A 26,385-nucleotide genomic window follows, 5' to 3' on the forward strand; every position below is an offset into this window, starting at 1 on the left:
CGAGTGCTCATTAGGTCAGACCAAGCGGGAGGTGGAACCGTGTCCTTCATTAATGTTCCCAGGCTAGAATCTACCCTCTTGCTGCCGGTGGATTTAGTCAACAGCCTGTTTTTCAGCAGTTCTGTTGTGTTATGGTTTTAGTTTTCGTTGCCTACTGTGCTGGGGCAAGGGCTTCGTTATCGTTGTGGGTCGGGCTAAAGCACAGCGTCTTCCGCTGCTTTGTGATTTCTGAGTGCCATTTGAAACCACTCACTTTCTGGAGAAAGGACGTGTCTGCTGAGCTCTGTCCTCGGACCTCGTATGCTCTGTGGCATGTTTTGTGTCACACATTTGCGGTTGTTGCTGAAGAGCTGACTGTAACTGATAGAAGTTACCTACGTAAGCCACGTGCATCCTCTGTCAGCTCTGAAAAACCTGGAGTGTTCTCATAGAAGACAAAATATAAACATAAAAATAAAGGTTAGTTTCACGGGGTGTCTGCTATGTGAGTTGACCAACGCATGTAGTGGTTTTATTTATTTTATGGAGTTGGAATTAAAGTAGTTTAACTTCTCTGCGAAATGCTAATCAATTTTACATGGGCCTTGACCACACCCCTTTTAAATTTTCCTCCTAAATTCGTGCTCAAGGTCGTTAAAAAAAAAAAATACAATGGGTTATACAGGAAATGAAACGTTATTCATAAATAGAGGTACTTGCATTTGGATATCTGAAAGAACGATTGCAAAATGTAAACAGCAGCAAGAAGAGCCAATGCCCGAAACTGAAGAGATGTGAGGAATGGCAGGGCAGTGAGCCACCCAGCTCCCGGTGGGGGGGACAGGTTAGTGCTGGTGGCCAGGTCTGTCCTCTCCCTGGACGCAGAGAGTAGCTGTGCAGTTGTAAACGGAGGCGAGAATTTCTCCTACCTGCGTGCTGGGCGTGTAGAGTCACCGGTGAGGATGGAAAAATTGAAGCAGCTCTACCGTTAGAGTTGAAAATTAACTAAAACTTCTCTGAGTGTGAAAAAAATTTATTTTTAACATGGAATTTGAACTATCTGAATTTCTGGGGTAATGAGAGTTGGTAAATACTCCTCATGCACTTGCTGTATTTTGCACTTTATTGGAAGAAAATCCATCAGTTGCCGGTTTTAGAATTTGTGTGCATCAACTTACCCATCCTCCACTATTCGTTTTTATGATCTTTAGTTTTCTCCTATGTGCAGGAAAAAAACCCCAACCCTGTAGCATTTCTCATGATTTTCTACTGCAAGCCAGACACATGGCTCCAAAAGGTAGTTTCTTTTGTCCCACCAGCAGTGGTTTAAAAAAATAAAGCCCCACACTTTAGAAAAAGGCAGCTTTCACCTTGCAGTATAATTGTCTCAGTGTTCTTTCCCAAGCAGAGTAATGGCAGCAGATAACATAAGCTGTTCTGCTACAGCCTCATCCCAGAGGCTTCAGGTGAGGGGAGGAGATATACAGATGGAAGGGATTTCATTTTTGATGTCACTCTAATAGATTTTTATTTATAGAATCATAGACTCATAGAATGGTTTGGGTGGGAAGGGACCTTAAAGCCCACCTGGTGCCGCCCCCTGCACTGGGCAGGGACACCTCCCACCAGACCAGGTTGCTCTAAGCCCCATCCAGCCTGGCCTTGAACCCCTCCAGGGATGGGGCAGCCACAGCTTCTCTGGGCAACCTGGGCCAGGGGCTCACCGCCCTCACAGCCAAGAATTTCTTCCTCAGATCTCATCTCAATCTCCCCTCTTCCAGTGGAAAACCATTCCCCCTCGTCCCATGGCTCCCCTCCCGGATCAAGAGTCCCTCCCCATCTCTCCTGGAGCCCCTTTAGGGACTGGAAGGGGCTGGAAGGTCTCCCCAGAGCCTTCTCTTCTCCAGGCTGAACCCCCCCAGCTCTCTCAGCCTGTCCTCACAGCAGAGGGGCTCCAGCCCTCCCGGCATCTCTGGGGCCTTAGGCAATTGGGTTAAAGTTATTAGAAGTGCTGCTGACTGTATGTAAATAGTTTGGCCAGTCCAATGTGTTAAACAGTCTCTGGAAGAAGGTGAAACTCATCTTTTCAGGAATTCAGGTCTAGTTTTGTTGGGTACAGCACAAATTTACTGTGCACTACTAACTCTTATTACTGAAAACAACTTTAAGAAACTTGCAGCTAAATTGACTTGGAGTGGCCTGTTTATGAAATTATGTAAAATGGAAAGATTAAAAAAAATTAGTTTTATTTGTAATTAATAATTGAAAGGTCAGGTTTTCTTCCCAATCTTAAAGCATGCTGGAGCGAGCCGTATACTTGATACGTACAGATAAGCAACCCTATTCAAGACCACGTCAAAGGAACATGGTTTTGACCTCACTGAGCAGGTGTATGGGAAGAAGATGCTTAACTAGATACACAAACCCATCTGTAGTGTATGCTTGCCCGAGAGGAGGTCAGCTTCATTTATTTCTTCGAATTAATTTAATCCCTTAGAGTTTTGTGAAGCCAAGGCCCACCTGCCTTTTGATGCTTTCCTGTGGTTGTGCAGCGTATTTGCCTCATCAGAGAAGCCCACGCAATGCCCACGGGATGGAAAAACAAGGGGCGGGACTGAGTGTCTACCCTAATCACACCAACCACGCTGCGCATCGCGGAGGACTTTGCCGAGAACTGTTTCTGAGCATGGCGGTAGGAAGGCAGCTCAGGCATATGTGGTACTTTTTGAACATGTTGGTTTTATCATGGAGGACAAATAAGACGTAGCCTATTGCTCAGCAGACTTCTTTAATAGAGGAAAACCCGAAGTTTATTTGAAAGAGGAGGATGTCCTGCGGCAGCAGCATCAGGCGTTAGGAACCACCTTATTCTGCAGCTGCTCTCGCACCAGAGGGAGGGAGTGGGCTCGTGGGAAGCTGCCGAGCCATTCTGTTTGATGCCGTCTCTGTTAACGTATAAAGCGCACACTGAATTTATGATTCACGCTTACAAATACTGAGTGCAATTTCCTTCCGCTAAATGTCTGAATCTGCTTTAATAAAATAAAATTTTAGCGTTGTTTGTGACCTACTCTCCGAAGTCAGAATTTTATTTGTAATGGTAGGGGAGAGGCGGATTTGCAGAAGTTTCTGTTTTCTCTTTATATATAAACTCACCTGTTATTTCAAATCTGTTACGTAGATTTACTCTTTTGTGACCGCATTTAAAAATACTAATTTTCTTTTGTACATTAAAAGTATTAATGAAGAAATAGGAATTTCTGCATTGGGCTGTGAATTAAAAGTCAGTGGCTTTAAAGAAATATCTCATTCATACAGCTACTAATTTTTGATCATTCACTTATGTTTATCAATGTAAAATCTATAAAGGATCAAAAATCAGAAGCGTGGCTGTTGTCCGCGGTATTGCATAGTTTATATTTCGCAGTGCTTGCTGCTGAATGATGTCAGCAAACTGAAATTTTACGACTTTTTCGCAGTCCCGTCAAGTGGAGGTAGGAGATCACAAACTTGAATATAGACTGTAGGCTTTCGTTTTGGTTAATGGCTGTAAGGTATCATATCTTGAGACATAAAAAAGAAAAAGGACAAGGAGTTTTTTGTCAACTCTATTAGGTTTTAAAAATGGAACTCATTAAAATTTTGGCTTCTTCTGTACAAATTAATGTGCTTACGTCTTGCACATAAATAATTTGAGCTGTTTCTTTCCCACTTGGAATACAAGGTAGCTCTAATGAGTCACAGCTTCCATTTTAGCAAATTGTTCATGGGATAGGCAGGCTCAGGAACAACTGGGTTAAACCAAGAGATTATTTGAAAAATCTAGGGCATGTGCTCTCTCTGTTCACTTGATTAGTTTTCATAATTCATCCTTGTTTCCGCAGCAAAGAGCAGTGTAAGACATGCAAACAAGAAGCCGTTTTCTTTCTTTTGTGCTCCTTTATTTCTGTAATTTTACTGGAGAAAGTTAGTGAAATGGGGAAAAAGTCGTATTGTGTGTGAACGTTGAGAGTGAATCTTGGTCTGTTTTGTGAAAATCCGTGGGCTCTGAGAGGCAGATGCTATTTCGGGATGTCTGTCTGTGACCCTGCTTCAATTCTTTTCTGTTTGACTACAGGTGCATGAAGAGCAGAGGAGATATTTCCGCTCATCAGAGATGATGTGGAGAGACACTTTGTGAGTAACTGATGTGTGTTTTCTAAAAAGCCCGAAATGCTAATGGGGGAATTGATTTTTTTTCTTTTTTTTTTTTTTTTTTTCCTAAGTTAGACTAACTGTGCCACTTGCCTAACAGTTTCTTTTGGTTCTGGAAAGCTGTGAACACGGAGCACTTCATGGAAAGCAGAGACAAAGCTGATGGTTGAAATAGAGAGCTGGAAGACAGAGCAATAGAATATGTATGGTTTCATAAATGATTAACCACGACAGCTAACTTCTGTAGTGATCAGCCTGCCAGAGGCTTTTACTGTTGACTGCTGAATATGTTCTAGACATCAGTAAAACCCCTGACACTGGGTATGTGGTTATCCTTCAGCAGGGTTAACTCAGCACTTGTAGAAGCTCTTCTGGCCAGCTTACTGATGCTACTTATTTTACACGTCAGGTTATTAACACTTTATTGTCCTTGTTTAATTTTGATTGGAAGTCTAATATATGTGCCTTAAAGAAGGTGAGAATAGTAGCAGTCAATAGAAGCTTTCCTGAAAGTTTTCGGTTCCTGTCTGCTGGAACACAACAATATTCCGGGAGCATGCAGCTGAACTGCGCTCCCAAAATATTACAGGAAAGGAAGAACTTGTATGACAGAATATAACTGTATCTGAATAAGTACTTAAAGGATTTACTTTTGTGGAAACAATGTCGTTTTTTGTGATGCAATGTCTTATTTGTCAGATGGACTCCATAAATACGCTGTTCCTAGTGCCGTAGGTTTACAAGCCAGCTCTTTCTTTTGGGGCTATTAGTCCCAGTGTTCCCATTTTTTTGGCCCAAATTTCCAGTAACAGTTGAAAGTTAAAGCAGTGTGTTATTTTAGGATTTTCCATCATAGTCTTTGTGCTTATTGTTTTAAGTATAATATGAGTAATGGGGTCTTGAGTGCTTTCTTTTAAACCATGAGCTCTGATACTCTGCAGCTACTGCTTTGTTCTCATGACAATTGTCTAGGAGAGTGGTGCCTTTGTGGACAACATCAGTGCTTTTCTTGGCACTGAAGAGCTCAAGTTGGCAGAGTTGCTGTTACCTCAGAAACCTCGATTTCTCAATTTTTTTTGCATTTGTAGTATTAATACTACATCATGTAAATTTTGTTCTTTTTTTTAAACTGAAAAATATCCTTTTATTTTAATGGACCAGTAATTGCTTAAACTCCTAGGTGTGAACCGGTGTGGGTTCTTACGTGAGATTTACCTTTTTTGTTACCTAGATCTAAGGAAAAGGTTCTAAAGTGGTTTTTAGACTTTCCTTATCCTGGAGCCCTTTGTGTATTTTCATAGATATGGTTTTGTGATTATAGTTTAGTAACGGCTTTAAAAAAAATTGTCATTAATGCTTAATTTTCTCATTCTGGGATGAGGTTCGGCATGTGCAAATAGTGGCTGCTAGTCTGTCTTGCTTTCAGTCAAGAGAAAATCTGCTTCAAGATAATATTGGCCTGTAGTCATCTTTCCCTTGGCTTCTTCCAGGCTCTGCTGCCAGTTCAGGAAGGCTGCGGCCTTGCAGGTGCTGGATTCTTTATGAAGCAGCAGGAGAAGTCCTTGTGCTGATCCAGCTGACTTTCCCTGGAGATACGTGTTGACTTGATTCACTTTGTGTCCTTGGGGTCACTCTTTTGTGGCCAAAGTCCATCAGGACTTTGCCACAGTTGGCCAAGTAACAGTGATAATATGGAATGTTATTTAATAATAATATAACTTCTAAGAATAATAATTGCATACTGTGATACCTTTTGTGAGTAACCAGAGTAGTGGATTATGTGATTCCTCGGCACATGTTGTTCTCCTTGTTTCCAGACTCTGGTCAGGGCTCAAGCAGCGTCCCTGGGTTAGGCTTCATGGGCAGAGCTTCCTTCTCGCACTGCTCTGGTCCACCCCGAGACACTCCTCTTTTGGAGTCCCTCCTCTGATCCAGAAAGTCAGGCAGGACTTGCTCAGGGGTCTGTTACTTTCTTGGGCTCCTTCCTTCGCAGGTGACACTGTTTCTAAATGTTTCCTGTTTGCGTGCTCCAAACTCCACAACGGAGATTTCGGCTGTTAGTAATGAGGCGTGGGGATATGACCAAAGGCTTGGTTTGGTTCAGATGCTTCTGTTTCAACTTTTGAGGCTGCTTCCTTAGGACAAAGGAGCTTCTTCATAACTAAAAATCTTCAGCCTTTAAAAAAAAAATTAAAAAATAAAGTTCTTTAAACTCTTTCTGTAGCTTTCCAGAAGGTATAAGGGTGAATGAAGGAAGCAGATGTTGTGTGGCCACCTGGTCTGTACAGGCTCGCAGAAGTTTGATATGCTCAGACACATGAGGTACGGTGGGTTAGACAAGTACAGTTGTATTTACTTGCCAGACGAGTATCACTCCAAAGGGCTTGGAAAAATTTGCAGCTGAGAAATAACTTGATTATTTTTTTAATAAGATGCCTTTGTTATTATCAGCTTAACAAGATTGGAACTTGATTGATCTCTTTTTTTTTTAACATGAAATATAGTATAGGTATAAATGTTCCAAGTATCAGTCTACATACCTTAAAATATTTTCATAGTGATGCCACAGTTACTGATAATACATAAATTTTTCTTTGGTTGTATTTAGAGATGTTGACTCTGTTTTTAGTGTGGTAATTTTCAGAAAAGGCTCTGTGAAAAATAGACAACAGTTATTTTGTGGGGCTAGCATTTAATTTGTACAGATGGTTGCTGTTAAGGACCTTTTAGTTGCATGGCAGTCAGCTTTTCCCGGTCTTCAGCATATGGCCGGGTCAGGTTGTGCTCTGGTACTTAAGGGAGCGCATAAGGCTTACAGCCTTCCTAAACGTGTCCTGTTTGCGTGCTCCAAACTCCACAACAGAGATTTCGGCTGTTAGTAATGAGGCGAGGGGATATGACCAAAAGCTTGGTCATACAACACCGTCCACCCACCGTGGATGGTGTTCCTGGATTTGCCTCCATTCGGTGTCCTCTGTGTTGGCACTAGCGGCGGCAGGAACAGGTAATATCCACCTGGCCAGTTCCATCAGTTCTGACAGGATTATGGCAAGGGTGAATATGGGTGGGATATAATGGGAGAGCTTGTCAAGTGAGTAGAGTTTAGCCCTCGTTGCAGGGCGGAGGTGCAGGAACTGGTTTCTTTTCCCAGTTCTACCTGATCATAACCTTGGCTTTAACCTCTGTGCTGTAATACCTCCTTCTGCGAGTTGTATTTATACAGTTTTATAAAGTTTGTGGGATGTATGACGGAAATTGCTGTTTACCTGTTACTGTTGTTTTCATTGCAGTTGTTACTGTGCCCTTATGAATGCGCACGATTTTTAGTTGAAAGTGGAAAAATGTTTCACCATTAAATGCTCAAGCAGCAAGCTTTAAAGGGTTTTAAATATATACCGCAACTTAGTCCATTAAGTTAAAAAGTGGCTTTGCTAATAAAGTGAGAACATACAATAAAAGCTTTTTCATTTAGTAGTATTGACTCCTACATTCATAAACCTCAAAATATGAATTCCTAAGTATACTGGATAGTATTGAACTTAAAATTGTAGAAATAAAGTACTTCAACCAAACCACAAGAGATGCACACCCCTTCCCTATGCTGATTTTTTTTTCTCCTGACAGGCTGAATGAGGGTGCCTTGTTCTACTTGACATCTGCCCATGTCTGAGTAAGTCTAATTTGTAGCATGGTAATAGGTACTTGAGCTGTGCCCTTGGCAATCAGTAGATTAGGGGTGTGTGTGACAAGTCGGACACCGAAGGGACATGCTGTATCTGTAAGCTATTCAGTTGCCTTGTGAATGGACTAATATGTTCCGTTGGCCTTCCCTGATCTTAGTAACCACATAAAGCTTTATGCTCTTAAAATAACTGACAGCTGGTTTCTTACCAGGATTTTTTTTCACTGCGAGTGAAGAGAAAGTGGGATCCAAATGTCATAAGTCCTGTTGTCTTCCCGGAGATAATACAGGTTTTTCTTTTACTTCTATTTGCTGGATTGCTGCTGTGTGCTTTTTTTTTTTTTTTAATAACATGCAAGGCTTATCTAATCAAACTGTCGCCAGTGGAGTCTCTTTCACCAGAGTGGATTTATTAAGTGTAGGTGGTGATGAATGAGCTTTAATGTGCTGGAGTTGTAGCTATAGGTGACTTACATTGGAGAAAGGCTTTGTGAGGGATGGAAAACACAGCTGAAATACGAGTCCTTTGCAGAATGCTGAAGATATGGTAAATCCGTAAGGACTTAAACATTTCTATGTCAAAATTGATTAGATGTTTTTGGGCCAACTAATAACCTGCATTATATTTTGATTCATCTTGCCATAAATGCCTGAGAGTTTACATTTGGTTCATTGTGTGAATCCAGGCATGAAACAGTTGATCAGCTGACTTACACTTCAAAATAGTATTGAATTTAAAACAAGGTTTTGACACACACCTCAGCATTGCAAGAATTCTGCTTTCTGCTACTTTGCTTTCAGTGCAGGGGGTTGGGACCGTCCTTGCACAGTGCCGTGACCTGATGTCACACGCAGTGGCTTGTGGAAACAGTGAGTTTCATGTCCCTGTCCCATTTGTGAGACAGATGTAATGCTGTGTAACGTGGTAGTTTTTTCATTCTTAAAAATCTTCAGGTAGAAGCTAACTGCGCTGGCAGTAAATCAAGGACATTGAAGAATGGAAGGGAAGGGGGAAATGGAGAACCCTTCTGCCACCTGTAACACGTTACGTGCATGGGACTCACCAGCCTGGCTCTTCACAGCCTACTGTCCAAAACTGGACATACAGCCTGAAATGGTGGATGTGGCAAGAGGTGCCCCTTCCACTATAGTCTTGAGAGACGTGTCTGTGGGGTCTGCTGGATGTGAAGTATTGGTGAGACAGAGCTGTCTGTCTCTGCTCTTGATGAGGCTGTAGGTTACAAAGCCATAGCAGATAGGCTGAGGCGTTAGTCTAGACACAGGGGGATAGGCTGGAGGCAGTGTCATCTTCATAGAATGGTTAGAGTTGGAAGGGACCTTAAAACCCACCTGGTGCCGCCCCCTGCACTGGGCAGGGACACCTCCCAGCAGACCAGGTTGCTCCAAGCCCCGTCCAGCCTGGCCTTGAACCCCTCCAGGGATGGGGCAGCCACAGCTTCTCTGGGCAACCTGGGCCAGGGGCTCACCACCCTCACAGCCAAGAATTTCTTCCTCAGATCTCATCTCAATCTCCCCTCTTCCAGTGGAAAACCATTCCCCCTCGTCCCATGGCTCCCCTCCCGGATCCAGAGTCCCTCCCCATCTCTCCTGGAGCCCCTTTAGGGACTGGAAGGGGCTGGAAGGTCTCCCCAGAGCCTTCTCTTCTCCAGGCTGAACCCCCCCAGCTCTCTCAGCCTGTCCTCACAGCAGAGGGGCTCCAGCCCTCCCAGCATCTCCGTGGCCTCCTCTGGCCCCGCTCCAACAGCTCCATGTCCTTCTGCTGTTGGTGCCCAGAGCTGGAGGCAGCACTGCAGGGGGTTCTCCCCCAAGCGGAGCAGAGGGGCAGAATCCCCCCCCTCGCCCTGCTGCCCATGCTGCTGGGGATGCAGCCCAGGCTGCAGGGGGCTTCAAGGCCATTGGTGTGGGAAGAGTAGCTGATTTGCTTCAGATAAACTAGAAATAACGTCCAAAGAGAGGAGGGACCTCTGACTTGTGGCTGACGCAAACGGGTGGGTTAGAGTTTCAGTCAAAGCGTGCTCCAGCTATGGATTGTCCTATGTGTCACTTCACAAGTGTGTAAGCAGACGGGTCTGTTTTCAAACTTTAGTTACGTAAATCTTTCCATAAGATGCCACTCTGCTTTTGCCTTGAAGTGTAACAATGACTCTGGTATTGTCCGACTTGTCGCTCTAAGAGGTCGAATTAGGAAGCCCATAACTGCCAAAACATGGATTGACTTGAGAGCCAAGATCCGCGGGGGCACAGATGCCGCTGTACTTAGGCAATGAAATAATCCCGTTTTAGCTCGGGAGCACAGTAGCATGATTGTGCTCCTGCAAATGCTACGCGGAGGTTGAAATTGCTGAATGGTTTTGAGATTATAGGTTTGATTGCATGGAGATTGTATAAAGGTTTTTCTTTTCCCGTGTAACAGCTCTAGAGGTTTATTTTACTGTTTGGGCAATGTCTTATTAAAGGTTGCTGTAGAGCGCTGCAGTGGAACAGATTGTGTTCTGATTTGGTGGAGGTGTCCTTCTGGGCTGTTTTGGGACATGTTTTCAGACGATTAGGGCAAGGCAGTCGATCTGCTGGAGCTTCACCCTCTGCACATCGGTACCGTTTCTGTTGCCAGCTTGCGTCCTGCATGGCAGAGTGTGTTTTTCACAAGCCAGACATTTTCCTCGCTTTCGTGGGGCTCTGTCATGTGCTGTACAAGCCAGTTTGGCAGGGCAGTGGTTTACATAAACCAAGAATTGCTCGCACTGGTTTTAGATATGGTTTTGTGTTGCGGAGTTCAGCGCAGTGGATCCTGTTCTATTCAACCTTCTCGCTTCCTTTTTAGCGTATGCGGATCACCTGAAGTTATGCGGCTTGTACATGGCATTTCAGGAAGCCTGAACTGATGCAGAATGTGCTTCCTGCTGAATTTTAATGAATTCCTGTATACAATGTGAAGCGCATTGGTTTTTTTAGTAGCAGAAGCTTCCTTAAATTTTAGACTTTGGACAGTCTCACACAACTTTTTGTTTTTAATAATTACTTTTTCTTCCTTCAAGTAGCCGAAACTGAATAGCTTTGGTAACAGTATGTTTATTTTTTTTATTTATTTTTTTTTTAAATGTAGTAAGGAACACTGTCGTAGTGCCTTTAATTAAAGGGAAAAATCCACGGGGAATCTTTTTAAAAATGTTTGTCTGATGCCCTCTTTAACACTTGCTCCTAAGCCACCGCGACTCACCAGATGTTGCGTCGGGGTGTTTGCAGCTGGATCAGAATACCCTGATGGCCAGTCCCGACTCTGCTGTTCTCATGCTGGCGGAGTTCTCGGCGATCGCCGTGCTGCTCTGGTCATGTTTAGTTTCGGTGGCTTTTGAGCAGAGATAATCAGCTTTTTGTGCTGGGTTTGCGTGAGGCAAAGTGCCGCCTCGCCGTTGCCGCCTGCTTGCGCTGCAGGGCTTCCCCGAGCGGCGCCCACCTCCAGGTTCTGGGTCTTGCTGCGGAGGCTTGCGGTCACTCTGCCTTGCTGCATGCGGTCCTGGGTTTTAAATTGAAAAACAAAAAATTTAAAAATTGGAGAAACTTATGAACTTTCCTATGAAGTGGATTTCTCATTTTTTTCTTCATCCAGATGAACGACTGATTCTGTGACCAAGTTTAGGTCTTTTATTCTTTTGAATTTAATGATGCTGTGTTTTTTCTTAATTCTGTGTGTATGTGGAAATGCTGTGGGAAGTCTGCAGAAGCTCTCCTTGGGTAACGTGCTGTTTGAATACCCACCTGATGAGCAATGCTGCCGTACAGAGGTGAAACAGAACATCTGTCATCCCAAGTGCTTGTAACTTGGAGTGCCAAAGGAGAGCAGGTGCAGATGGGGGGCTACAGAAAAATCAAACCCAGTGACTAAGAAGAAATAGTTGCCATGTATCAGCGCTCTGACCGACACAGAGTGCCATGTGTCATTGCTGAATTGGTGGCTGTTTTGAAGGAGAAATTATCACTTTTTTTTTAAGGCACCTTTGTGTGTAAAGGGATCACCTGAAAGAAAACACAGAGGTGCTTGTTGGACCGTTTGCCAAAGGTTGATCTAATTAAGGGGAACAAATGTTGCAGAAGCAGCAAAGCCAAGCCCTGAAGGGCATTAGAAAGCAGCTTTTCGTGCTTGATGTTCTGAGAGGGGCAGGAGCATTGGATGCGCGGTAATAAATTAACGAGGCTGAAGAGACAAGGCAGGAAGACATTTCAGAAGTTTCAGAGGTTTAAGAAATGTGGAGCTTGTCTGAAACAGAATAATTTGATGTGAAAGATGGATTTTACCCAAGTAGGTAACGAGGGAGAAAAGGTTGCATCTTGAAGATGCTGGAGAAACAGTTCTGGAAAAAATTGTTGTATATTTGACAGTAACTTTCTATACGGGCAGCGTACACTCATGGAAGATGGCTTTTTCCCATTTTATCCTAATTGATTTGATGACATAAATTGATAAAAGTCATTTATCAATGTAACTGCATTTGTTTAAGGCTCTTGCTGGTCTGAATGTTTATGTTCTTTACAGAAACAGCACCCTTCATGTTTCCTATATCTTCCCTCTCTCGCCGAGGGAAAGATCCTGCAAACAAAACACTCTTTCTTTACTCCTCCTGGCAAACGAATTACCAGTCAGGCAAAACTACATATCCCTAATGATGTAGTACTGCAGGCAAGATGAAAAGCATAAATGTAGGTCTGTCCAAAGACTTGATGCCAGTATACAAAAAAAAAAAAAGAAATGAAAAGACTATTTTGATATAAAAATTGTCACATTCACCCAAGACTTTATAATATTAAACTGTCTGAAGACCTAGTTCAACTTTTGAATCTCACTTTCATTCTTGATGCTTTGTTGGCAAAGACGACAACTAGTAAAGTTCAGTGATTTTTATTTTTTTAATACAGAATATTTTCATTGTATGGAATGCTTTGTGGTGACAAAAGTGACTTAATGTTGTTTTTCATTGGAAAGTAATTAAGTTTGTAACACATCTTGAAGAAAGATTTTTTTATTTTTTTTTAATGAAGAAAAAAGGGAAAAATATGTGCAGCTTTGTGAAGGGGGTACCTCCATTTTTCTCTACAACTACATTTTAGGTATTGGAAATCTGTGGTTACATCCCTCTGAATCATAGACTTATAGAATGGTTCGGGTGGGAAGGGAACTTAAAGCCTACCCAGTGCCACCCCCTGCCCTGGGCAGGGACACCTCCACCCAGACCAGGTTGCTCCCAGCCCTGTCCAGCCTGGCCTTGAACACCTCCAGGGATGGGGCAGCCACAGCTTCTCTGGGCAACCTGGGCCAGGGGCTCACCACCCTCACAGCCAAGAATTTCTTCCTCAGATCTCATCTCAATCTCCCCTCTTCCAGTTTAAAACCATTCTCCTTTGTCCTATTGCTCCGCTCTCTGAACCTCTTCTTCTCTAAGTGGAACAAAGACCAGTAATTAAATAAGACAAAAAATCAATTTTTCGCATTTCACTTACTGTTTGTGCTTCAAATTGGGCCAAGTCTGCTATCATTTCTGTTCAGGCTTTTAGCAGTTGAGGAGCAGCGAAGCTTTGGTGCACCTGAGCGCTGGTCCTTGCACTGAAATGGTATGCTGTGATTTTTATTTCCTCCTTGATGAACAAATGTTCTCCTTGTGTTCATAAAGCACACACGAATACAAGATAAGTTAATTAGAAATTAGCACCCTACATTGGATCCTGTCTTTGCAAGCCAAAAGCAGACAAACTGCAGTTGATGGTAGGCAGGGAGTAGCAGACATCCAGGCATCGCAGCTGAGGTTGGAGAGGAAATTCCTGCAGAAAGAGTTTTGTGTGCACTAGGTTTGTGGAAGATTGGGTAAAGGCTTTTCAGTGAGATTGGCGCTTCTTATATTGTCTCTTTGTTCTGGTCCTTTTTTAACTTCAGCCTTTTCTGGGATTTATTAATGAGTATTTTTTCTTTCTGATGCCGTTGATAGTCTTGATGTATTTCTGCAAAAACCTCAAAAGCTGGTACTGAGAGGGACAGCGCGCAGATACTGCTGTGCCCGAATAAATTTTATGAAACGTCTCATCTGCTTGGTGGCTTTCTGTGATTCATTTTTCTTTCTTCAAACAAAAAGGACTTATTTTGTTATCAAAAACAAAAGATGGACTTCACACATCTTGGGCTGTTATTTGCTGTAACCTCATTTGTTCAGCCATGTTAAGCACATGTCAGTGCGGCCACTCTCATCTCAAATTCCGTGTTGGTTTCCTCTCCTTTGCTCAGCAGGGGAGTTGCTGACTCAGGCGGCATGGATTGCTCCGTGCCCAGAGGGGAGGCAGCAGTGCTCCGGGATGGGTATGGTGCCAGCGTCCAAATTCCTGCAGAGGTGCCAGGGCGTGTTTTTTCAGGATGGCAGCCTGGAAACTCTTTCTGGCATTTTGAGGAATTCTAGGATTTTGAGGAATTCTGGGATTTTGAGGAATTGTGGAAGAGCTTATTAGCAAGTGACTTAAGAAACGAAAGGACCTAGTTAGTGAGCTTTAAGCTAATTTGTTCATCAAATAATGGACTATGTGATTATTTTTTTTTTCAAAGCAAAAAAAACCCCCCTCAGCTTTAGTCTTAATGGTTCTGTAATCCAAGACTTCTGTGGATTTTTTGGATTTAGTTGATCCAGCTGCCCTCGTGTCTGCTTTTAGGCGTCCAAGGATCAATTTTAGAACAAGGAGGCAATAACAGTGACTTATCAAACCTTTCAGTGTTCTAAAAACATTCCTGATATGGCTGGAAAGGGATTTCTGTCTTAAAATATACTGAAATTAGCCATTCTGTCTTTCTTGACTACCCTCTGCCTGCTATTTAATCTTTTTGTGCTTATTCTTTTTTTTTTTTTTTAAGAAAGAAAACCCCCCAAATTTATGGCAAGAGTAGAGCTGATCACCTTGTCCCAGAAGAAGTTCCAGCAGCCTTATTTCAGTGTCTTCCTTTCTTGAAATAAAGTTCTTAATAAGGGAACTACTATGGTTTAACTAACTAAACCTTATTTCAGGAAGGTATAAAATTGTTTATATTTTCATCTTGTGCTGTACTTTGCACACTTGTAAGGGAAGTTTTTTCTGATCCGATTAATTATTAATTTGTTGGGAGTGACGGGTTTCATTCTTTTAACGAATGGGATCTGCTGGGTGCTTTTCTGCACTGCTATGTGAGATACAGCAGCATGGATTAGAGCGTTTCAGTAGGGAAACAGTCTTGGTGGGATTTGCGTTTCCCTTGTGGGTGGTTGAAAATATTGCTGCGTCAAACGGCGTCATTCCTGACTAGCAATTTTCTGTTAATGCCAGTTAAGACCTCCACATTCTTAATTTTGATTCTTAATAACATTTAAACCTTTCATTTAACTAGATTATTTAAAGAACTGTGTTGAGCCGTTCTTCTTAAGAACAAATGCTCAATTATTTCTGTTCCAAAGGTTGTGTTGTCGTTAAGCTACTTCATTTTTTAGCGAGTGTAGACTAAGGAAATCTGATAGAGCTGTTTCTGTAGTTTTATTGACTGATCTTGAGTACTTTGATCTCAGTCTAAACAGATAATTCATGGGACAACAGTTTAAATTATTGAAGTTATGTTTTGGCAGCAGCTAAATCACCCCTGGAGAACACTCCAACCCATCAGTACGCTGCTCTCCCCATCCGGGGGGATTTTTCACTGGTTGTTTGATCTTGAATCAGAAGCAGTAGATTTTCTTCCTTTTTTTTTTTTTTCTTTTAAAACAGGCACACAAGTGCCTTTTGTCCACTGGATGCGTTTATGGTGACTTGAGCATATTCAGTCTCAAGTTTCACTTTTCAGACTTCTGTCTGAGGGAAATTCTTGTATCCTGCTGTCGCCGGGGAATGCGTACGGCCCTTCAGCACTGCTCTGGTCACTCACGCTTCTCATTAGCGTGAAGAATGGCTGTTTAATGAATAATGCTGTGAAACTTGAAGAAAAAATTAGAAAAGCTTTCTTCAGAGCAGAGTTATGATGTATGTGTTCCTCTCCATCTTCAAAAGCTTCCGGTCTCTAGTGATCCCAAACAGCACTTCCTTACTCAATCCTGTTTCCCTCTAGTTAATCCATTGTACTTGATTTCTTTAGCAGCCATATCTCTCTCTGGCTGTTGCCTGTATTTTCTCTCCTCCTCGTTAGGTCTGTGCATCTACCTCCTCATAGAATCATAGGGTTGGAAGGGACCTCTGGAGATCACCCAGTCCAACCCCCTGCCAGAGCAGGGTCACCCACAGCAGGAGGCACAGGAACACATCCAGGGGGGTTTGGAATGTCTCCAGAGACGGAGACTCCACCACCTCTCTGGGCAGCCTGTGCCAGGGCTCTGCCACCCTCACAGGAAAGAAGTTCCTCCTCATGTTTAGGTAGAACTTCCCATGCTCAAGTTTGTGCCCGTTACCTCTTGTCCTGTTGCTGGGCACCACTGAGAAGAGCCTGGCCCCATCCTCCTGACATCCACCCTTTCAGTATTTATAAGCATTGATAAGATCCCCCCTCAGTCGTCTTTTTTCCAGACTGAAGAGACCCAAATCCCTCAGCCTTTCTCCATGAGAGAGGTGTTCCAGTCCCCTCAGCATCTTGGTAGCCCTTTGTTGTCCCCTCTCCAGCAGTTCCCTGTCCTTCTTGAACCGGGGAGCCCAGCACTGGACACAGCACTCCAGATGTGGCCTCCCCAGGGCAGAGCAGAGGGGGAGGATGACCTCCTTCCACCTGCAGCCACGCTCTTCTTGATGCCCCCCAGGATGCCATTGGCCACCTTGGCCACAAGGGCACATTGCTGACTCATGGCCATCCTGTTGTCCCCCAGGACTCCCAGGTCTCTTTCCACAGAGCTGCTCTCCAGCAGGTCACCCCCAACCTGTCCTGGTGCAGGGGGTTATTCCTCCCCAGGTGCAGGACCCTGCACTTGCCCTTCTTGAATTTCCTTCATTCTTAGGCTTGTGCACTTGAATATTTTAGAACGAGTATGTTTTCATTTGAAATGGGAATGTTGGCATTTTCATATAAAGCCTTTTGAATGCATTCATGTAAGAGCGAAAGTTAGAAAATGAAGAACTGGAAAAAATCCAGTGAGTTTCTGTGTTTTTTTTTTTTTTGAGGAGATGACAAGTTTCTTATTTGTTGGACACTCGTGTTGGTCACATCTGGTCTCAGTATGGTGTGTGTGACAGTGTTTGTGCTTGTTTAGGAGGAAATGATTGCTTACCCTCAGTGGAAGAATTAACTTCTTCATTAAAAAATTTATTTCTCCAATAAATGCTTTTAGCTTTCCAAATTACTTTTTCTTAACCAACGACTCCGAATGACTTAAGGATTAACAAAGTAAAAACTCACAGCTTTAGTGTTGACTTGCACGTAAATAAAATCTCTGGAGTTTGTTTCAATATCAACTAGGTAGAAGTAATGTTTTCTTTGTGGTGATGGAGTATTGGATAAAAACCCAAAAGTTGCTCTTGTATGACTAGAAATTTACGTGGAGGTTTGGCGAACAAACTGGTAGCATTTAACTCTGTTAAGTGGTTCTTGCTGAAAAGACACAACTCTGGAAAGTTCTCCAATGGGTGACACGGTGTAATGTCATCTCATGCCGATTGTCATTTTCCCTTTTATTTTCATCTCCCTGTCTCCTGTCACTTGAGTGGATGTGCGTTGGTTACAGCTGTTCTCTTGGTGGCAAGTGGTGGGTGTAGCATTGTGAGGAATCGCTTCCCTGGGCAGTTTGGTGTTTCATAGAATCACAGAATGTGTTGGGTTGGAAGGGACCTCTAAAGGCCATCTAGTCCAACCCCCCTGCAGTCAGCAGGGACATCTTCAACTAGATCAGGTTGCTCAGAGCCTCATCCAGCCTGGCCTTGAATGTCTCCAGGGATGGGGCCTCCACCACCTCTCTGGGCAACCTCTTCCAGTGTCTCACCACCCTCATTTTTTTTTCATTTGAGTTTGAGTGCATCAAGCTAAAAAGAGAGGCTTTATCCAAAGCGACTTTATGGTTACAATGAGGTGCTTGAGAGTCCTAAATCTAAAATAAGCTACTCAAATAGCTTGTATCGCATTCTCCCTTTGAGGGAGATTTGGATTTGTTGTTCTGCATGTAATTAATTTATCCATTGTGACACTATAGTTAAACTGGGCATATCACTTTTGCGGGCAGATTAGCATAATTCTTAAATTGATTACAAACAGAACATTAAAAACCTTAAATAACTCCTGTTTCAAAAATGAATCATTTTAATAGGCAGTTTAATCTGCCTCAGCTAGCAGCTGATCATCTGAAGAAACACTTTTGAAAAAAAAGTTATCATCTTGAAAAGCAACAATGCTGTCTTTAAATTCTGTACTCCCAGAAAATACTTTTTGGTGCTAACTAACGCTGTAAGCCATGTCCTGCGTATAGTCAAACGTGGAGGAATTACACTGTGCTTTATTCATGAAGGGAAGGGGAAGAAAACAAAACATTTCTGTTGGAGCATGTGATCGATTTCATTTCATTTTGCAGGTAAGAAAAGAAGTCACCTAATTTTGAAAAGGGAAGTACGCCTTTCTTTGCGGGTGCTAAATAGTTTGTTGGTACTTCCTACTTTTACAAACAAATGAACAGAAAAACCCTCCAAAACAACTGAAGGATGTGCATAATACTTGAGCCTTACTTGAAAGGGAAAAAAACCTCCACACCTGGACACCAAAAAAACCCCTTGCATTATAAAACCCAACCAAGCCAAAGAAACCCCCCTGGTATATTCCTTTTTTTTTTTTTTTTAAATGCTAGAGGTGTTCTGCGTGTGTGTGTTCACGCATGCAGGTCAGACATCCCTGCTGATTCCGTTGTTTCTGGACATCTGGGATGTGGCTGTCGTCAAGGTTTTCGTTCACTTGGATGCAAAATCAGGCACATCTTAGAAAATAATTGCGCGGTGGTGGAGACGATGTAGGGAAAACCAGGATACCCGGTCTTGCTTGGGTGTTTGCTGTATGGGGAGACCAGTAGGTTTTGCAGCTTAAACTGATTCGTTTTGATTAGTTGCACTTCAGGCTTGCTAATGCTGTTAAGGATCATCTTGTAAGAATAAGAAGTGCTGGTTATCTGTGTTGGTGTCCTGCCCTGCACCGTGGAAGTTGAAGCAACTATTAGGTTTTCGCCTGCTCTTTGGAAGTGCTGCGGAGGCGTGCTGCTGGGGCAGTGGGGGGTCTTGAGGGAAATACTCTCTTTCCCAGACAGAATGTTCTTGTACAGCCTGGGGACTCCCAGACCCATGAACAGATAACACGCGGAAATTGGAAATCCAGAGATCAGTATGATTCCTGCAGGTTATAGTAAAGTTAACAACTGAAAAATGCAGAAATATGTCTGTCACAGAAAACTTTCAGCTATCACTGCTGCTATTCTGCCTCGTTACAATATTGTACGTGGATTTATGCCTGACCTTCCCGTGACGTTTCTGAAACCTGAGCAACTTGCTAATCCCCTTCCGTCTTCCCAAGCTATGTTATCACATCCAGCTCCATCGCATTGGATTCCAATCGTTTTCAGCACACGACTGTCCCAAATTCCAGATGTCTGGTTCCGTTCTTCTGCTCCAGCTCTCCTCTTACAGGCGGTTTGAATCCAAGCTGACAGCCAGGCAGGTGGAGGTGTGTCAGCCAAGGATCTGGAAGAAAACTCGATTTGAAGTGAAGGTTTTTAAATCTTCATACGCTCTCGATTAATGTCTGTTGTCCCAAAGAGCAGAGAGGTTGTGTATCACCAAGTCAGCGAGTTCCCTGGGCCCTCGGCTGGAGAGGGACACACAGAGCCATGGCCGGAGGTGAGGGCGTGGGTTGGAGCAGGAGGCGAGGAGCGAGGTGGGGGGCCGACAGCCTGGGCAAGCTGCGCTCTCAGGCTCTCGGCCTTCCTCTGTGCCCTCACAGATGGGTTTCCTCCTCTCTTGCTCCATCTCCCCAGTAATTAGAGGACCAACGTGACTGCGTTCAGTCCTGTTTTCAGATAATTAGAGCCGGGCCCAAATAGTAAAATACAGAGTAGTCTGTCTCGGGTTTTGCTCGGGGGCTTTGCCAGGGCTGTCATTGAGAGCCGGACATCCTCTTCCTCGCTGCTCTGCAGCGGGGCGGGAGAGGTGCAGGAGGAGTAATTACGTGCTGCCCGATGGTTAGACGAACCATCTCTGCTCGGCGTGCTCTGGCAGGAACGAGGAGTGGTGGTTAAGAACAGGAATGGCCTTGTTCTCCGGACAGGCAACGCGCTGGGTTGTAAGGCCATTTACAATGTAGAACTGGGGAGCAAAGGGGAGGGAAGAGGAGGGTAAATGAACTGAATCACATTACTGGAATTTGCTGTTAAAAAGAATTTATTATGTGCGTTCAACAACAGAAAGCTAAGGCTCCATAATTTTACTTAAGTTATACTTTTGCCCTTTGGATTCTGTCCGCTTTCATCGGATTACAACAAAAAAGTAAAAGCTTTGTCAGACTGTGCCTTGTGCGTTGTTCTGGGGTGTTGATAAAAGATAATCGTAAATAGCCTGCTTATGTGCAAATACTAGATTTAGTTATTTTACATTGACATGCTTGATGTGATGGCTAAGAATCCTGAACTTCTTAACTGCTTATTGAATATAATTTAACATCCCTGGTAGTCGTCAAAGAGGTCTTTTGTTTCTAATAAGTCAGTGTTTTGTGCTTAAACTGAGTATTGCCATTGTTCCCCCCCCAATCTCTGAAAATGCATTTCGGGACACAGCAAAACTTTTGTCACGTTTTAAAAAAAAAACAAAACAAAACAACAACCATTTCTCCCCAGGAGCTGCTCTTTGTGTGTAGCAAGGTGTTCTTAGTTTGCTTGGGTTTCTACTTCAAGTGAAAGAATCAAACAGAAAAAGGTATGTTTGTGTGTGTTGTTGCTTGATTCAGGATATGAGCCAGAACATAAGCTTGCATCAATTTGATGAGAAGCAGCAAAGAAGGAGTACTCTGCTGTAATAGTGCTCACGTAAAACTCCTGTGTAGTCGCTGTAACTGTCGGTTTCCCTGCAGAGGTTTGTTATTCACTGGCCAGTTTTTATTTCAGTGTTTTCAGAGACTCTTGTGGCAAATGTTCATCTATTTCCAGCTACCAACTGAATTTCACTTTGCATTCAGTGCTGACCCTATTTCATAAATATTGGCATATTGCCCTGCCTTCCTCCCTTCCTAATCTGGCTGCCGTGACCTCTGCTTTTGAGTAGAAGCAGTGTACGGCTGGGTCAGCGGAGATTGCCCAGCTGCCCCCAGAATTAATCTTGCTGCCTTTTCATCTCTCCGGCGTATGCTATTCAAAGGCCTCAAAAGCTTCAGCTTTCAAGGATTTTGGTGTCATGAAAGCGCTGAGTTCATTCGAGCTTGCCTTTGAATCACGAGGCACCAACGCTGCTTTCAGTTTAAGGTTTGAAATTTGGGAGCGGTGTTCCCAGGGAATCAAGAAATACTTTGCCGAACTGCAAAGTTCTACTCAGTGGCAGTTATAAATGTCTGTAAATACACGGGCAGGCAGGAACAGTTTGGGCATGACTGATGTCAGTGCTTGACTATTTTTTATTTTTTTTTTATTAATTTGATTATTTTAACACTTCATTATGTGGAATTTTATCATTGCATTTTGTAGGCAACGCGCCGTGCAACATGCGGCAAGACTTTGTTCAGGTGGCCGCGGTCACTTTAGGCCTGGTCTGAGTTATTATCGTGATTCTTCTGAAGTGATATTGTGCGACTTTGGCGTTATATTAGTTGTTTCTGAGGTTCTTGGAAAATCTTTCAGGCAGATAAGTGGTGTTGCAGCATGACTTCTGCTGCTGTTTGTGATTAAAGTAGTGTTATGTACTTCTTGTGATGTGGGTATACCCTTCTGCGTATCATCATTCTTCCTTGTGTGGGCAAAATGGTAATTACGGCATCTCCAGAAAGCAAACTGATGAACTTAAGAATGAGTAAAAAAACCTTAATTGGAAGAACACGTTAGAGCAGAGCTTTGCTTAACCTAAGGTCTGCTTTGTTTAGAGATCCAGAAAATGATTATACAATGGGATGCATATTGCAAAAAGCTGGATCTCTACAGCTGAAAGAGTATGCAAAGGCTTGGGGAAGGTGTGATGAGCAAGTTGGGGATGCTTATAGATGTCCTGTTGGTTCTGCTACTTCTACCTAAGTACCTGCGCACGGCCTTGGGTTTGTCTGATACCTACACCAAACTTTCTAATTACATTTTAAATCCATGTAACTAAACCTATGTAGTTCAAAGTTACAGTGGAAAATTAAAGCCAGAAATATCGAATTTGTGGGTCAAAGATTGTCTGACGTTGGAGAATGGCTAGATGTCTGTCTTGTGAGGAACAGTGGAGCATCAGAGTTGACACTTGGAGTCAGTATACACATAATTTATTAATGTTATTTCATACCTAATTGTATGCCTCCCTTCTTCCTTCACTGAAGATCCACTGCTTTTTCTGCTTGAGAAATTGTCGGTGGAAATTTGATGTCTAGAAACAGTTCTGTATCGAAGGCTGAAGGCCTAGGTTGGAAATGATCAAAAATTTATTGAAATGAAGTCATAGCTTAATTTCATCCTTCCTTGTGTGCTTAGATCCAGCTTCTATTGCATAGATCCCAGTGCAGTACAGCAGGAACGGTGTCTATGGCTCTTCTTGCGTGTCCCTACGTTTGTCCTACTACAGTACTGAGGATGCCTCGGTCACGGGAGGAGAGGTGGAGAGGTTTGATTGTGTGGGGCTCTGCTTGAGTCACCTACTGCGCCTCCCAGTACAAACCACTTTATTTACTTTTCACAGTTGCCCCTGTGAATCTATGTCGTAAGAAGAAATGGTTCCTGGAAGGCTGATGGTGTGATAGCTGAAGCATGGTACGTGAAGAAGTTTCCTCTGTTTGTTTTTTTCACCAGACATCTGCTAGTTTCATTTGAAGCTTTCCCCTTGGTGTTGGAGAGCTGGTGAATAATGACTCCCTGTACACCTCTACCGTGCTTCTCGTGATGCTATCGGCTCTTAACGTATTTCCTCTTGCCTATCTGCCTTCCATGCTGTGAAGTCCTTGTGCAGGAGCCATTTCACAGGTTTGCTCATCCTTTTGGCTCTGCCTTTTCCTCTTCCTTTGCTCTAGCTGGTGAGATGGGGCAAAGAGAAGCTCGTGTCCCAAACCAGGTAAGGTGGGGAATGACGCCGCCTCTCTCAGCAGGTCACACAGGCTTCGGAGCTTTAAGGCTGGACACAAGCTTGTCCAAGCTAATGATGTTGGACAAATCAACCGAAGCATAAAAAAAAAAAGTCATCTTTTGTGTCAGTGTCCTACATGAAGTGAGTTTTGTGGTTATGCTGTGTTATTCTCCACTAAAATGGGAATTTATGAAAATGAGTGTCTTGTAGAACAGTTCATATGAGTACCAGAAGGTGGCATAACTGATTTTGCCAAAAGTATTTTGATTGCAAGAAGCATGCAGGATGCTACTAAGTTTATTTTTAACGCTGGTGGTCAAATCTTGATCTAAGGAAAGTTGGGACAGTTTAGCCCGTAATATTTAAGGGTACTGTTTAAAGCTATACTAATTCTGCCCTTCTTCAAAATGTGAAAACTCTGGCAGGATTCATGCTGGCTTTTATATCTAAAGTTTTTGAAGTTGGAAGTACTTTTAACTGAAGCGCAGGATGGAAGCAATGGGTTGTCCATCGTATGTGCAGCGGAATTCTTTCCTGAGCTGTCTTACAGAATCCCGTGAACACATTGTTTAGGTATTTTGCTTTACCAGTTCGCAAAATTAGAACAATTCCTGCCTGTTTGGAGCTTTTCTGGTTAGCTAGGGCTAGGCATGAATAAATTATTAATATGGTAACATAGATTTATGCTGTAGCAACTCTAACCACATGCAGGTTTATAGGTGTACCTACGTAAAGTGTTAGGCGCAGTAAGTGGCAAAAAGACCAATAAGCATTATGCTGAAAACAGATTTTCATTTAAATATGTATTTCATTCTATCAATCTGGAAACTTAATCTTTGCGCAGTGTTGCCATGCGTTTAATGCCAAGTCCATGTAATAAGGCATTAGATAGCCTCTCTAATAAGGAAAGCATCGCATGAGATGGTATCTCTGGCACAGTCATCTCCGCTATGGTGTGGGTCAAAAATATACCTTAACTATACCTTAAAAGTAGGTATTGTTTCCATTTGGAGATCCAGGGGGACTCATTCGTACAGCAAGTGTAATTGGGCATAACCGGGAAGGTTTTGGTGCAGGGGTGCCCTGTGCCAGACACCGCTGGGGTCGGTTTTGCATTAAAACCTTTTTTTTTTGTCTGAATAGTTAAATTACTTGGCGTAGGACAAACCCCAAACTTTTGAAATATTGAGATATATGGGATTTTTTTCTTTCCTTCAGCTCCCTCTGGCAGGCAAACACCGGAATTACAACTGTATTGCAGAGAAAACATTGCGCTGGGACGAGCCTGTCAGTTGTTTGGTGTTGTGTACGTATGCATTGAGAATAGATTTTCGGCTGTAGAAAAATAGATGTTGCAGCTGCAGAAGGTGCTGAAACACGGATATTTCTTGGTTTAGCTGCCTTTTGTAGTCTTATTGCCTATTGCAGCTGTGCAGTGCCATTTCACCTCTCTACACCATGCACATCTATTGGTAGATTATTTTTTTCCCCCCTCTATAATGTGGTGTCTCCTGAGCCTGCTGGGATTCACTAGGGCAGCGCAGATTGGAGCAATGTGACTGTTTCGCATAGGAAACTCTGCTGGTGGTGGCTGGGCCCTTCCACCTGCTTCCGTGCTGTCTTCTCCTCCTCGGAGCTTCCCCCGTTATTTTGTTTTGTTTTTTTTTCCAGTTCTGGGTTTTCAAAGGCCAGTTTGCTGGTGCGAAGTGACGTGGTCACATGTACAATGCTATAAAGATGTAGAAAACTGCCTGGGGTGCGCGGTAGCACCGGTCAAATGTCTCAGTATCACTGAGCTTTGATTTTTGTTGGGAGTCAGATGTTTGAAGCTTTATGAAATAAATGTTTATAATCAGGACACTTTAAACTCTTTGGCTTAAATATTTCACAGTTTTTAAAAATCCGAGTAAGGTTAGCATTCTTTTGTGGGCCTCTCTAGAAGCAGCTTGTGCTTAGACTTTTCTCGCTATGTACAATTGTTTTATGCAAAGCAGTATGTCCTGATTTGATCCTAAATTATCGGGATAGTTATGTTGCCACTAAATAGCGATGTTGTAGCTGCAATGTTGTTCCAGCCTGCTAAGTGAGTATCTTAAAACCATCACCTTAAATCTGCTTTTGGGAATGAGTTTGCAGCTTGTACGTTTGCCCACCATAACAAACTTGAATGAAATAACTTGTATCTTTTGAAGCCTTGCCTAGGAAATGTACGGTTGTCATTAAATTTATATTATCATAGATGCTAGAGAAGAAAGCTGTTGTGATTTTCTTTCTATAATTTAATTATTACGCAGGAATTTTGACATTTGGCGAATTAGAAATAGAATATAATGGTGCATTTCAGAGGAATGGAACTGTTTAATGGAAGTGTCATTTTTGTGATTGTTCTTTTTTTTATCTTTTGTAAAAATCTAAGTGTAAGAAAGGTATACATTTTGAAAGTCTCATGTGTGTCTTTTTTTTTTTTTAAATGTTAATAACCACTAAGCTTGTGGTGATTCTGTGGCGTGCCCATACTCATCGATTGTGCACCCTCCCTATGCCCTGTTGAGCTGAACGTTTAGAGGCTGTGCCTTTGGGTCCTTTGTGTAATGACACTCGAGAGCGGGAATTTACAGAAAACCTCTTTTTTTGCTGTAGAAGATGACTAGAGGCTTTCTGAAGAGGTAGTGTCCAGCTGCAGAAATCTTGCAAAGAGAGCCTTCATGCGCTCGGGGTTCAAGGATGGTCACCGGCATCACTGCCAGGTAAATCTCCAGCTGCAAACACTCATCTTTGGTGTCTTTGCTCCTGGCTGCTCCCAAGGGAAAGCACCTGTGAAAACTGTCTATTTTTGTCAATTTTCACGGCTGCTGTTGGGAATGGAAGAGCATCAAAACAAGAGAGCCAGTTGCGGGATTTTGTTTTCCTTGTGGAACGGTGTGGGGGTTATCCTCGCCTTGGCTGGCAGAGGACGGGGGAATCCTGAGCAGACCAACCAGGACGTTCCCCCTGTTGTCTTTTGGGAAGGAGTCTTTGGACTACACCTGCCTTTGTCAAACAGGAGGAGCTGATTCCTGATTGCCTCGGGTTGATAGGCAAAAAATAATTGAAGAAATGTAAAGTATGGGGGTTTAGTACAAGACTCTCTCTGTCCCACGTGGCCCATTCCACTGTTCCAGCTTCAGTACTAATTCCACCTCTTCTCGCGGCATTTTGTTGGGACGATCTGCAGACTTGAAACTCCTCATCTAGTGCAGAGAAATTGTATGTTGTGTGTTTTTTTGGTTTTGTTTTTT

At 43.0% G+C, this 26,385-nt stretch overlaps 1 protein-coding gene across 21 annotated transcripts in view; it reads left to right on the forward strand.

Annotated features, from left to right (window-relative positions):
* KLHL13 (kelch like family member 13) overlaps window positions 1–26,385 on the forward strand; it is an 89,545-nt gene that overhangs the window by 14,782 nt on the left and 48,378 nt on the right. For 7 of the 21 annotated variants that reach the window (XM_074600174.1, XM_074600182.1, XM_074600176.1 and 4 more), the window contains one exon: window positions 4,097–4,155. The exons of 4 other annotated variants lie outside the window; for them this stretch is intronic. In XM_074600174.1, coding sequence (XP_074456275.1) covers window positions 4,097–4,155 — 59 coding nt within the window. Of the gene's footprint in view, window positions 1–4,096; window positions 4,156–7,797; window positions 7,844–8,067; window positions 8,146–22,726; window positions 22,798–25,747; window positions 25,855–26,385 lie in introns of all 21 variants that reach the window. 10 more of the 21 variants (XM_074600193.1, XM_074600192.1, XM_074600194.1 and 7 more) reach the window with 4 other exon arrangements.

The sequence above is a fragment of the Larus michahellis genome, chromosome 9, assembly GCF_964199755.1.
Source record: "Larus michahellis chromosome 9, bLarMic1.1, whole genome shotgun sequence".
Classification (NCBI taxonomy): Eukaryota; Metazoa; Chordata; class Aves; order Charadriiformes; family Laridae; genus Larus; species Larus michahellis.